We start from the raw sequence: 14,393 nt of genomic DNA, 5'->3' as shown, positions 1-14,393 counted from the left end.
ATACGCAGCTATGAAAATAAGAAATTTAATTTCTAAAGTGTTTTTTTAATAAAAGGTTTCTCAATTTTAACTTATTTTTTGAGACTTACAAAACAACCATCTTCCTATTGAGAGGAAAGCTTATTTTTGATGTATAAAAAAATCCAAAAATTAGAGAGAGTAAAATCTGAACACTAAGGCATATTTCGAAACAATGCATAACTAACTCATTGTGTTTTAAGATGGTTATTTAGGTTCTATAAGTAGATGCTTGAACTTTATGGAAAATTATCTTTTAGTTTATTGGTTTACCATTTTAGAATCACTGTTGGTCAAAAATTATATCGCTTTTTCAAAAAATCGAATCGATAGTTTAAATTACGAATAATAATAATTAATTTGTAATTTATTTCGTTATTTTGTGTTTTTTAGAAATTCGTAGAAATTTATTTACGAATTTTATTTGCTGAATCTTTTTGGCAATGATACTAGTATCAAAGGGTTTTTTTATGGGAAAATAAAACTATATATTTCATGGTTGTGCATACCATTTATTTCTTGTCACCAACACCGCAAACTACAAGCTAATATTATCGATCGAATAGATGGGTACTGACCCTATTTAAGAACCCACCGATACGGAACCTGTAAAGCATTGGGACGATATTAGCGATGTGTTTTTTTCTTCGTAATCTGAACTAATATTCACCTGAGGCAGATGCGCTGACGCTAACACTGACGTATCCGGAAGCGGCGACGAAGTAAGAACCTCCTTTGCTGACGTATGCAGACAATTGGGCTTGGATTTTCTTAACTGCTTCGACATCGGCATCACTGGCTGAGCCGAAACCGATGCTGACCTTAAAGAAAGCTAGAACAAGTCGTGAATGTTATATTTGAGCGCGATTGAAATATAATTAGAAATACCCTTGAGGAGTCCTTGGAATTTGGAGACGGCTGATGCGTAGGCGAATCCAAGGGCTTTAAAGATGGCGATAACTGGACCAAGAACAATCGATAGCAGCCCGGAGAGTACGCCGGTAGCGACAAAGACAGCCAGGGCGGAAATTAAGGCGGCAGCTTGTAGAGCTCCAAATATACCAGCTACAATGGTGATGCCCACGCTAGCCAGAATGGACGCCTAAGGTATGTACATATTATAACGGTATCATCACACCAAAAATGAGTTATATTTACGCCCAATGTTGTTGTAGTGAAGATCACCAGCTGAAGCAGGAGAATGGCGACTGCCAGGACGGAAACCGAGAGGTTCACCAGTACGGCGATGACGAGTTCGAGACCAGCCTTCACACTGATCAAGAGCTGCAATATAACTCCAATCTTCACCGACACTGAAACAAACACGTCTCCAATACCGACGCTAAAAGTGATTGGTGGAACTTACAGTATACGTAGCTACCATCGATGAGCCCCTGGACGAATTCGGTGAATTTAGCGATGTTGAGGATGGCGCTGACTCTCAATAGTACGTTCAAATAGATGCTGATGCTGATGGCTACACTAGCTTTGTTGGCGGCTAGACTGATCAATATGAGAATGAAGCTGGTCAGTGATTCTACAGAGTATTCGGCTTTAGCCGCTAACAACAAGTAGAGCAAGACCTGGTGAGAGACAGAGAGATATAATGAAGGAGGTGAACGGCTACTTGCCGTCAATACGATACCTGTAGGACTAGGACTATTTTACCATCGCTGGGACCGGCCAAGTTGATCAAAACGTACAGGACGATCAAAGGATTTTCTAGGACAGAGGCGAATTTATCTACTCCCACGACGACTATGATGTTCGAGGCGATGTAAGCGAAGGCGTCGGCGCCGGATTCGATGGAGAGGTACACGCCAAAGTTGAAGTTCACGCCGGCGGAAAGAGCAACCTCCAGAGACACTGGAAAAAAAGGAATTTCGTCAGAGCACGGTCCCCAGTGGGTAATGGGAGTTGTTACCATCCCCTAAGATGGCCAACAGAGCCTTTATTCTTCCTACCAGGATAAGGACGTTGAAGGTAGCAGCTCCGGATATAAGCTGAAACAATAATATATTTGTTGGTCGTCTTGCTCGATATATAAAACAAAATTTACCTCGTAAAAGGCAACGTTAGCTTTCAAAATGACACCCAAGTCGATGGAGAGTTGGATGACCAAGGCCAGACCAACGGAACTGTCCTGTTTGACTTGAACAGATACGTCGGCTACCAGAACAACCACTATGCTGTTGATTATGGCCAGGTCTGAACTGGAGACATCCGAAACTTTCACTTCTGCAAAGACACGTTAGGGTTTCAGCAACTTCTTTGGGTTTATCGACGAGTATACTTACTGCTTCCAGCGCTGTAGAGGACGGACAAACTGGAAAGGGACTTGAAGTAGACCGAGAAATCTCCACCGCTCCATACTTGGGATCCACCACTTATTTTCACTACTAGATTCTCGGACAAGTTGATGACGAATACCACTCCAGCTTTAGCTGAGGGAGAGAGGATGTTTATTGTTGATGATCTCGCCAATGGATATCGCACTTACCATCGAAAAGTGCCGTCAAATTGGCGCTGACGTCAATCACCAGACCTACTTGAGCGCTGGCGTTGAAGGCGGCAACCAAGGAAGCATCGACATTGACCAACACGGAAACCGAAGCATTTACACTCGCAGAACATTTCTAGGAAGGTAAAATACATTGATTTCAGTCTATAAATAGACATAATAATATACCAGATAACAATCCTGGGCAATCGCAGCTCTTTCATGCTTCTTCAATGAGGAATGATGATGCCGTTGATGTGGTAAAACCTCTTTAGCTGACAATTCTGTAAACACAGATATATTTAACTCGGAGTGATTTTTTTTGCCAATGATCAATATTAGAAATTAAAAAAAATATGGTACTTACCATGGTAGAAGGTGCTGGCCAATAGGGCACAGAACAAAACCGAATATGCCTTTTGGTTCATGTTCGATTTTGTTTTCGATGTGCTTGGTGTCTAGCGGTGGCCTCCATTTATACCGGATTCATTTTGCGGGAAAAATTTCGGGAATTTCTAAACGAAAAGAATTGCTCGAATACCAGCCGTGAACAATTGTCGTGTTATCATTACCATATGCGAAATTTTTAGCGATCCATTTCGTATGTTTGCGCAAACAAAAAGTAGAAACATTTTTAGGGGAGTTTTACGAATATATTTTTTTTCATTTGAAATACAGAAAATCTTTTATGTACTCACGAATTATTCCAATGTTGCTCTTCTTAACATGACCAGAAGTACTGGTTAAACAGACGACGTGCCGAAGACCTAAAAAAGTGATATTCAAAGGTAGCAAAGTCGGGAGATTATCGTCAGTATGTAGGATATGCATATACAAAATTTCATACTAAAAGAGGCAAGAAACGTTAAAAGGTGAAACCTGGTAATGGTTAGGTTAATCATTACTAATGATGATTCTGTCATACCATACGAATATTTTTAACGGCAAAATACAGTAAACTTTCAAAATACTGAGAGGGTAAGAAACCCAATATTTGGGATCCACATTAACTAAAAGACATCATCTAACGTCTATAGATTTGAAAATAATTAGTCAAAGCTATACAAACGTAAAAAGAAATAAAGTATTCCATCTTAGTAAAGTAGTTTTCAAGATGTTTATTTTTATTGACCATTCATTTCGAATTATGAAAAAATCCTTTACAAATAAAATTTTAATTCATACTGTTAAAAGGATTTTACCTCAACATTTTAAGATTTCTAATTGATATACTTATTGATTTCTGAAACGAACATGGATTGAAATGACCTATAGTGTATATGGAACCTATATATAATAATTTATGGTAAAATCACATATAAATTATAGAGATTCTGGAGTAGGATTTAGTTATAGAAGAAGTTATTTTACATGCATCTTATTCTTTTGAACAATATAGATAGATAGTCGGTGCTCAAAAATCCTTACAAAATCATAACTGATTAGCAGAGAATATAATTTTGTTAATTAAAAAAAAACTAGTGATGGGCTAAGCATTCTGCAAGCCTATTTAATATCAGCAAGTAAAGAATTCAAGGTTATATCGTACTTCATGATGTTCAAATTTCAGCGCCGTAATAAAATATGAAAATGGTTAATTACTGAGGTTTCTGCATAAGTATCCTTCACAGAACTTGTGGAATGATAAAATCTTGATCGATTAAAGATTTCCTGATGTATGAAGGGCAGTTGAATGATTCAAAAACAAAGAATTGGGTGCTACACAACTGAAGCCAAGAGACGTCTGATATGTTGCTCCAGTGATAGCAAAATGAATCGCCCTTGTACAGCATTACTTCTGATGATGAATAATACATTTATTATTATAATGCAAAGGTAAAACTAGTGTATATAGGATGAATAATATTCAGACTGTTAAGGCATGACTTTATGCTTGCCTTACAGCTGAAACCCAGTCCCTTTTAGAAACTTTTTTCGTTTCTTTAAAAGTAATAAAAAATTTAGTTGATAGTTTTCTGGCTAAAACTGTACATACACCCAAAATATAATATATTTCGAGACAATAATTTATGTAGTTTAACGTTAAGAGACGTAATATCAAGTTTAGAATTATATATTATATTCTGCAAGTGAAACCATTTAACATTTCTTCCCTCTAATTCCGAATTCAACTAAGACGAAACTTATAATTAGTTTCAAACATCAGTATGCATGTTTTTATATTGTTTTAATTATTTTTGAATGTTTATTATATCAAATTGATCTAATTTTACTGCGTAAGAGGCGAGGTAGCATTTGCATATCGGAATGTCAATATCATCGAAAACAATTTTAATTATCTTTTTCTATGCCTATCTATGCTACGTTAGGAAATAGTTACGTTCTAAGCGATTTGGGAAATTTCAGGCCATATCGCCATTTTTCGAATAACTTTGTGTTGTTGAACATCGCAAATTATCGTCTACCATTCGTTGTTGTACACAGTAGACTTCTAAGGAGTTATTTATCTATTTTTATCACAGATTATTATCTATATTCAAAGTATTTTTTTGAAATCGGCATCTTCTTTGTCAGATGACAGGTGCGTATATCAATGTTACAGTCTATCCAAAGTTGATGTGAACGTACGTTATCTAAATTTAGGACGTCAAAAGGTCACAATGTTGCCGTGTCAGTTCTGAGTTTCAGTTCAGTCTGGTTTTGATTTATAACAAAATTCTAGTTTAAATAAAATAATAAATATAGTGTAGATAATAGTACAGTTAGTTATACAGCCACAAAAATTTATAAGTTAGAGTTGTTCTATTGTATTTAAATTGAACTTTTTCCATATTACCCATGAGGCAGTAGTTGCGTTTTTTATATAGTGCTATGAAGGCCTAATCCCCCTGAAGGCACAATATACCTAATTACTAATTGTATATCCAACATATATTTTACATTCATTAGAAAGCATATTTACCTTTGGTATGGTGTGTTCCCATGTGAACTCATGTTGATATCACTATTTTTTACTTCTTGTGCTACTATCTGTGTAGACCACTCTTGATAAAATTAATCACTGAATTCTGCCTAATGCATATGTCATATCTGCAAAACAATTGGTATTTTTTCTCTCCTCGCACACTTTAACCAAATACTCATGTATATTCTGAGAAATTACATACATATCTAATGGACATAAATCTTTTACATTCTAGAATACTATTTCCTACAATTATCGTATATTAATTATATACACCATTCCCAATCGCCCTTTTCCTATCTATTTTTATGGCCTGTTCACGATTTTGTATACATCATTTGGGAATTTCTACTCCAATGTGCCTGACTGAGGTCATCCAAACCGAAGGTGCTATTAACCTTTCCTGTTTCCAGCACGAAGCGCAATATATCTGCGGTGAATTATTAATAAATGTATAATAATACCTAATCATTTGTTCTTCCAACGCTTGTTATGTTATTCATTTTTTGAAATATTTCAGAGACTATGTCTATATAAAAATAGATGTTCAATAAAAACCGCAGCAAATGAATATTTAACAGTAAAAATGCTGACCTCTCTAACTAATTTTATGGCAAGTGGGGGGCCCCCATTATATCGTTCCTGTTCGAAATAATTGGTTAGGGAGACAATCTACGTGAAGGTAGACAGCATTGTATCCCTTTTAACTGGAATAAAATGAGAAGGAAAATATTGCCTGATATTGAAACAAATTTAAAAATTACGGCAGGCGATACATTAAACATTATTGATGACGTATGTTCACAGCAATCTTGTATAGACTATATTTGTATCCACTATAACTTCGGTTGATTTTATAGTCTTGTCTTCACTAGTCAGAAACTTTTTTTTTTCTCCCTGGAGTATTTAGAAAAATATTTGATGCTTAATATACTACTTGCTATAAGTGGTTCCAAAATGGAACAAAAACACGTAAAATCACGTTTTTGCTTTCTAGGAAGATTTGTTTAAAATAATAAATTGTAATTCAAATGTAGATATAAAAAAACCTTAGAGCTTATTGTAAAAAATGTAATATCAATCAAAGGTTACAACTCAGGTATAAGAAACAAAATTAACCGTATATTTATATCAGAAGCTTCAGATGATGACCTATTGTATGCCTTGGTAGGTACTGGCCAAGTAATAGGACAGAAACTCAGGAAAAAAAACACTTTTCACAAAAGCTCATTTATTCGTATTTAGTCATTCTCAAAACATTATTGCATAAGCTTTATGTAGTCAATATGTTGATTCATTCACACATTCAAATGATGGTTCCTACACCACCACTGTAATATCTTCAAAACATATAATAACAGGTCAAAATTTTCGTCGAACGAAGAGATGATCGTCGAAACTGAGGTCTATTTTGAAGCAAAGGACAAATCGTACTACGAAAATAGTATCGAAGAGTGGGAGGGTCGCTATAATAAGTGTATCACCCTTAAAGGGAATTATGTTGAATAAACAAAAAACTAATTTTGCCACAAAAATGTGTTTTACTATGGTAGGCCGGAGACTTTCCAATTGGCCTGTTAGTATATGTATATACTATTTGATTAATATCGACTAAAATTCTGAACTCACAGTTATAAAGAAGAGCCCATTAGTCATTTTAGTGCTGGTTTTTGTTATTATCAGATGCATATTTGGTAAAAATAATGTATTGTTGAGTTCGATGCATTTTCATTGTTATCCAATACTATAAACGAGCTTATTATCTTAGAACAAATAAATTAAATAAACATTCTTAATACATTTGTTACTTTGTATGAAAAACTTTGCAGAGGGTTACTATCAACAGAAAATGTTGATTGAAAACTAGAAGAATATTGATTGAAAATAAAAAGACAAAAATTCAATGAATTCAATTTATTAATGTTTCAGTGTTCGCTCTATGTTACATAATAAGGTCCTTCGTTGCTGATTTTACTTAATAATAAGCTGTAAATATCGAATAATAAATAAATAACTACGTCCTATATAGGAATTCCGAGAGACTTACGTCCGTTGAAGAAGGCGTAATCGCTGTTGGTCAATCCGCACACTGATTCCAAACTGGTGGTGTACTTGGCGATGTTCTGCACGGAGGACAGCACCGGCCTGGAGGCGGGGAAGAGGACGAATCCTACTTGACGGAAGACACCTGCAAGGGAGAGCATTAATATCCTGTCAAGTATTCATCCACGACGATATACCATTGAGCAAATCAGGGAAATATTTGTTTTGGTTCAGGATGGACTTAAGGCTGAAGTTGATGTCGTAAGCTGGGGCGACCTTGGCGAAGGCGTCGTTGATGTAGCCCATCACGTTACTGACGACTGGCAAACCGGTGAGTAGTGAGTACGGCGACGAATTGATCAAAGGTGCGATGTGGTCAACGTTGATGAACTGTGGCAAGATGTTGCCGGCTTGAGGTGCGATGTCCAGGTTCCATCCGAAGTTCTTGACGACGTCCAACTGGAAATCAGGTCGATTTAGTACCCCGTCCCTATATTAGAGCTTCAATCACTCACTCCAAGTGGGTTGTTCAGGTCAAGTAGGAGGGATACGACGAGAGCTGGCACGGACACGTTGATGTCAATCACGTTGCGTACTTTAAACAACAGGGAAGCGATCAGTGGCATGGAATAGTCTGGTCCCTTTCGGACGCCATCGATGAGGAGGTCAATTATCTCCACGACGTTGATTTTGTCTGGAAAAAATGGTTAAAACCTGTTCCACTTCAGACTTAGGTCGCTTACTGATGATCAGGCTCCTATCCCTGAAACCGTTGATGCAGTTGGAAAGACCGCTGAAGGCGGCGCCGTAGTTCTTTTGCTTGTTGAAGAACAACAGATTCTGGAGTTCGGTGAGCATCAGGTCCAGTCGGCTGTTCAGGCCGTATGTGGTGGCCGCGGAGAATTCGGTGATCACGGTCAAGAGCTCGTATAGTGAATCGTTGCTGGCATCCAAACTGGTCAGACCGAGGATGATCTGGAACAGGACGAGATACCGTCAATATCGGAGTTGGCGAGTACCAACTGCCAACCTTTAAAGCTCCGGTGGTTCCCCAGTTGACGTTACCGCCCAGTTTCACCATGAGATTGAAAAGATTCTGGGGATTGTTCAGGATAGAGGTGTACACTCCCAGGTCGTAGTGGGGATTGATCTGGTACAGGTACTGGGTGAGGGCTTCGACACCGTTGGTAGCTCCGAAGATGTTGTGGTAGTTGATGGAGTAGTCGGCGCTTCGGATGGTATCGAAACCACCTGAAAAACAGATCAAGGTGAATGACGTACACGAGATCGGGTGTCGAACAACGAACTTGGCAAGCTGTTGACCAAAATTCCGAAACCTTGCAGGGCGTTGACGAATCCAGGATAATCGTAACCCAAAGTCACGGGCTCGGTACCAAGGATCTGTAAAAATCATCATATTGTAGATCGGGAGGGATCCGCGTTACTACTTTACGTACGGCTGGGAGTCCGTTGAAGCCTTTCACGGTGGTGATGAACTGGCTACTCAAAGCCATGGTGTAGTCGATGCTTCTCTGATAGTTGACGTCGAAGTCGATACCGCTTCTGCCCCACAGGTCGGATACCACGGTGCTGATGCTCTTCTGAACCACGGTGCTCGCACTGGCAGAGGAGTAGCTGACGGCTGCAACCGCATGAAACGCGTGAAGGTTACCATCTCGTCTCCCGACCTACTTACCTCCATTGATTCCGCTGAAGACGTTGAAGTTGTTGAGGTTGTTGAAGTACGACTCGAAGCTGGTGGTCTGAGCTTGCCATGCGGCCGTGCTGCTCTGTTCGTAGGTGAAGTAGGAACCGCTACTGGCGCCCAGGTCCAAGACGCTTCCGTATCCGGCGTTGCCGTTCAACAGGGCGACCTGGTTGGAGTTGATGTTGAAGACGGCGGCCGAGTTGGAACCGCTGTTGTACAGGGCCATGTAGTTGCTGGCGGGGTTGGAGTACAGCTTGAGATTGCCATCGATGACGGGCTGGTAAACGCCACCGTATCCAGTGGCGTACCCTGCGGCGGCAGCGTTATATGCGGCAGACGCAGATTCGCTAGCGCTGTAAGACTGCGAAACGGAATATGATGAGGATTCCGAATGGGACGAGGAGGAAGAGTATGACGTCGAGATCTGTTGATTCTGGAACGCGGAAATCGTCGATGGAATTAATCCGGTAGGGTTGAACTAAATCGTTGTCTTACCGCAGCCGCTGCACTGTTCACTCCGATGGCTTGTGCTTGACTTACTTGGGCTACTTGTGCTACTTGAGGCGCCTGTTCAATCTGGACCACCTGTCCCACTTGAGCGACGGCAGGTTTTCCGACTATCACATTGGGAGGCCCATAGCCCAGCGATCTTTTGGCGATGGTCTTGGCACAGATTTCTGTTTCGAAAATTGTTGTATTCAAATAATGAAAAAAAAAATGTGAATGTAATGTGAATAAGGCGAATGTTAAAGACGTTCTTACCATGATAGAAGCTGCTGGCCAAAAGGGCGCACAACAAAACGGAGTACCTTTTCTGGTTCATTGCTGACTTGAGCGGTTCACCTCTGATGCCTCTACCGGAAAATTTCGGATCTTTTATACCGAAAAACCGAGGCACTGCTACGTGCTCGATACTGCTTGGCGGATAAGAGAATTTCGGGCAATTAAATTAAATTGTTCTTATATTTTTTAAAATAATTTACAACTAAATGTGTTTTTTTTAGGGACTGATAACTTTTTTAGCGATTTTCGGTTGACCTCGCACGATAGTTTTGGCAGTTGAAGAAAGGTTCGTCTAGCAATAGGTAAGTGTAAGTATAAGTAAGCAAAACATGCTGTATACTAGACTAATACAAACATTAAGTTGGCTAAATTTCTAGCAACTGAAGACCAAACTAGCACCTTCGCCATTTTTTGAGAGTCTACATTAAGAATTTGTGATCAGAAGAAGAATATTAATATTTATAAATACCTCACTGTATTTTAATTTCGTCTTTATATTTTTTTAAATCATCTCGATCATGCAGGTTTGTTGGCAATTGAAGAAATATTCATCTAGCAGTAGGTAAATATTATTAATAAAAGGGGGCTTTTAAAAGAACCTATTGATGAGTATTGAAAAAAAGACGCTCTATACTTACTACTACCAATAATACCATTTTAATTTCGTTAAATTTCGTATTTTCTGGAGGAAACTTTAAAAACCCAGACCAGCGCATTCGCCATTTTCTTGAGAGACTATTAAGGAGTTGTTATATATATATATATATATATATATATATATATATATATATATATATATATATATATAATATATATATAATATGTTTATATATATATATATATATATATATATATATATATATATATATATATAAACATATTTTCATAGATTTAGAAAATAATTATGTAATTTTTAAGTATTTTAAAAAATTTCCTCCACCATTTCATTGGGAATAGTTGTTTTCAGTAGCTTAACTAAATATTAACTAAAACCTCTGATACTTAGACTTGATTTCTGCAGACCGAAGAAGTAAAATACACTAACCGTATACAAATATCAGTTAGAGGGATACTTAATAGTGTTGATATAAAACAGTTTCCGTATATACCAAAGCATTGTATTCAAACATTCAATGATAACTAAATATTTTTGCTGATTATTACTCAACACCAAAATTTATGTACTGTGTCTTATGTGCTAATTAAAAAAAAATATAAAGCTGGATTTGTTTAAATTAGATTTCTGATGTTTCCTTCGCCATTTTGTCGTTAATTCTTCGAAATTTATAAATTTAACGTTCTTAACAGTTACACAAGCTACAGCAATTTAACCTAGATTTTTGTTTCCTACTCTCCAAAATACATACGGTATATTTTAACCATTTTACCCTTATCCGAGATGTAAAACATCTCGAGATGTACACATATATTGATGTGCAAATTGTATATATATGTGAAATATATATATATATATATATATATATATATATATATAGATAGATAGATAGATATTATGTGTTATATATATGTGAAAATATTGAAATGATTGTGTGATTTTTTACCATTTTCAAGTACTTTGCTATCATTATCCTTCATAGGTTAATGAAAACTTGAGGAATTACAAATAACTTTAGGTTGAATCGAATTGTATTAATCAGAGAATAGAGTGCAGTTCTTTACAAATCCTGTCATGCACAGAATTTGAATTTGCAGCGTTGCCAGTTTTTAAAAATTATATGTATATTTTAAGAATATAATATAAATTTAATAAATTATCACGAATTCACAAATTAAAGAAGAATTTCAAGAAGAAAAATTCAGATTTTGAATTAAGTTTATTGATACAATGTCCATCTTGTATAATTATATAATGAACAGTTCACAAAGATTGTTTGTCATTGACTCTATTGCCATGTTTCCGATGATTTCAGCATTTTTGGGAAGTAATGAGCCCACATTTTTATTCTGCCCCCATCCTATAAGTCATACCTACAAAAATAATATAAACTTAAATTAATTGTTCAAACAGCAGTAGTAGTACATACTTGTAGATACGATTTAAAAATTTAACGTCGCCAGCTCTTGTAATTTTGTAATGTCCACATCCACCAGCTGATTAAATTTGATTTCGTCTTTCTCATTTGTTCCTTCGTTAGCGCTCTAAGTTCCAGGTTTTTTTATTTTCCTTTTGTCTTGAATGTTCTTTATAACATTCCATAAACGAACATAAGAGCCTTTGTAGCTTGGTTCCAACTTTTGTAAAAATAATATTTTACCAAAAATTACTTCCTAACCACAACTCTTGGAAAAAAACAACGCGTGACTGTGAAGTCTGTCAAGTGAGTTTAGAATAAATGTAGTTGTAGCATTTTACTGATGATACAGTAAGGTCATTTTAATTTAGAACACTTGCACAATTAATAGTTTGAGTGCTCTTCTGACAAGCTCCACGCCAGCGCATATAATTTGCTTTGGTCTGTTGGTGTTGAAAATTTTACTCTAATATATTTTTCTTTGTATGTTGTTCTGCGACGGAGATATTTAGCCCCATTAAATGAAAAAGCAACAATCGAACGTAAGTTTTGAATAGTAAAAAATATGTTGGGAAGTCATTTAAAGATTAGCGAAGGTAACAATATGAAAATTATCATTGGTATATTTTTTAAATATTTTAAATCAACTACTAATTAAAATGCACATTTCAATAATTGAAGGTATCGTAATTTTGTTTACCGGATAAATAAAAATAGGGAAACAAATGAAGATAAATAAAAAGTCATATTCTATTAGACAATTTTATTGCAAATCTGAAAAAAACGAGTGAAACCATCATATTTATGTACAGATTATATCGAAATGTGTTTACATAAAGTCAATGCATGTCTATCGTATTCTCTTTTAGCGTTATCTATCTAAAAACAGCCACTAGTTAATCAGCTCGCGGGCATTCTATAGTAATTGGTAGAAACGGACTTTCACTCCGCCTCTCGGTACCGGGAACGTGCAAATGTGTTCCGCTTCCAATTTTCTCGATAGGTTTCTTCGGGTTTAAAGCCCAGCCATCCGGAGGGCCTTAATAGCGTCGACGGACCCTAAAGATTTTCCATTTCGCGTAACCTTCAGGTGGCGGCGCCGCGGCTCATGCATAATTCAACGCTTGCAACGCTCCTAAACGTTTATATTGTTTTTTGAAAGTGTCCCTCCCCACCCACCGATGAGTGGAGCTCCGGAACCGATGCGGGGGGCGCGGAGGTTCACGCGCGCGACTCTATCGGTATTTTTCGCATTTGCATCTAAATGCGACGGGTCTCATCAAAGGGATGCAAATGCGGGCGCTAAATCGGGAAAATATGGCCGGGCGTCGATGGGATACAGTTGAAAAACGGCGTCGAGACCTCGTTTCATAAATATAAATAGACGCATTAAGAGCAGAACGTCGTCGGGTCCGGAGCGGGAGGGGAAACGTCGGGGAGAATTAACGCGCCATTGAGCTTGTTCCGGCGTTTTTCTGTGTTTTTTCTTCACCCTGTCCATAATATTATGTGTAATTCGATTTGGTGAGGTGTATTCTAAGACGTTCAGCTTCAGTTGATGGTTTTTGGTTTCCTGGAGTCTTACATCCGAGAAAATTACTCGGAATTGTACGGGAAGAAACCTCAGGAGCACTTTCGTTAATTCAACGACCTGTTTAAGAGATCTTCAGTATCAAAACGTCATTGATGCAGCCAAATTCAGTTTATAAAAACGTAAAATTCGTTTTAAACTCGGAACGGATTTTTCCTTCTCATTTCACTAATTATCAACATTCTAGATAAAAAGATACAGAATGAAGTCTGATGCGTCCGAACATGTAACCGAATCAGTCCCTGAAATTCAATTTATGGTGACATTGGTCGGCACCGTTGTCATATGTCTACGAAATTATTCAAAACAACGATAATACTCAGATATTATAAACCAGCAAATGTTCTTTGGAGCTTGTTTTGTTACATTTATAATTCTTGCTTAAAATTTATGATAATTCTGACTAAAAATGAAAAGATCATTAAATAATTACAGTCTTTCTGACTGTTTTTTTAAGTTATAGTCACTTCAACACTGTTGTGTTATTTGGTGACTTAAACGTATATTTATTTTATTAGGACAGTGATATATATTGTTAAGTATGTCTAGTAGACAAAATCAAAACAGAATAAACATGTATAAAATCCATATACGGTACAAACACAAATTGTATAAATAAAATAATAATCAATCAATATATAAAACGAGATAAAACATAAATAAATATTATACATTTAAATTATATCAATTTAATAAGTAGGATATGTAAAACAACGGATAAATATAAAAATATAGATAAAATATAAAAATAAATAGTTAACTTAAAAGCACATGTAAAACAATAACAGTAT

General features: G+C 36.7%; 2 protein-coding genes across 2 annotated transcripts; both read right to left on the bottom strand.

Annotated features, from left to right (window-relative positions):
- Nucleotides 1-509: 509 nt before the first annotated feature.
- LOC143203570 (uncharacterized) lies at nt 510-3,043 on the bottom strand. The gene is made up of 12 exons (XM_076415775.1): nt 2,886-3,043; nt 2,708-2,802; nt 2,519-2,654; nt 2,316-2,462; nt 2,078-2,256; nt 1,943-2,021; nt 1,664-1,884; nt 1,385-1,601; nt 1,177-1,331; nt 907-1,120; nt 689-850; nt 510-624 (listed from the first exon to the last, which is right to left on the bottom strand). The coding sequence occupies exons 1-12, from the start codon at nt 2,944-2,946 to the stop codon at nt 602-604; spliced, it is 1,689 nt and encodes a 562-aa protein (XP_076271890.1). The 5' UTR covers nt 2,947-3,043; the 3' UTR covers nt 510-601.
- Nucleotides 3,044-7,343: 4,300 nt separating this feature from the next.
- On the bottom strand, nt 7,344-10,115 carry LOC143203569 (uncharacterized). Its single transcript, XM_076415774.1, has 11 exons — nt 9,958-10,115; nt 9,691-9,872; nt 9,184-9,628; nt 8,945-9,129; nt 8,795-8,888; nt 8,518-8,738; nt 8,231-8,462; nt 8,003-8,181; nt 7,685-7,946; nt 7,492-7,632; nt 7,344-7,430 (listed from the first exon to the last, which is right to left on the bottom strand). The coding sequence occupies exons 1-11, from the start codon at nt 10,016-10,018 to the stop codon at nt 7,420-7,422; spliced, it is 2,013 nt and encodes a 670-aa protein (XP_076271889.1). The 5' UTR covers nt 10,019-10,115; the 3' UTR covers nt 7,344-7,419.
- Between the last annotated feature and the right edge of the window lie 4,278 nt (nt 10,116-14,393).

The sequence above is a fragment of the Rhynchophorus ferrugineus genome, unplaced genomic scaffold, assembly GCF_030347505.1.
Source record: "Rhynchophorus ferrugineus isolate W39M unplaced genomic scaffold, kcgeb_rfMv2 rfM10, whole genome shotgun sequence".
In the NCBI taxonomy this organism is placed as follows: domain Eukaryota; kingdom Metazoa; phylum Arthropoda; class Insecta; order Coleoptera; family Curculionidae; genus Rhynchophorus; species Rhynchophorus ferrugineus.
The sequence above is the reverse complement of the archived record's forward strand: the minus strand, read 5'-3'. Positions and strand labels throughout refer to the sequence as shown.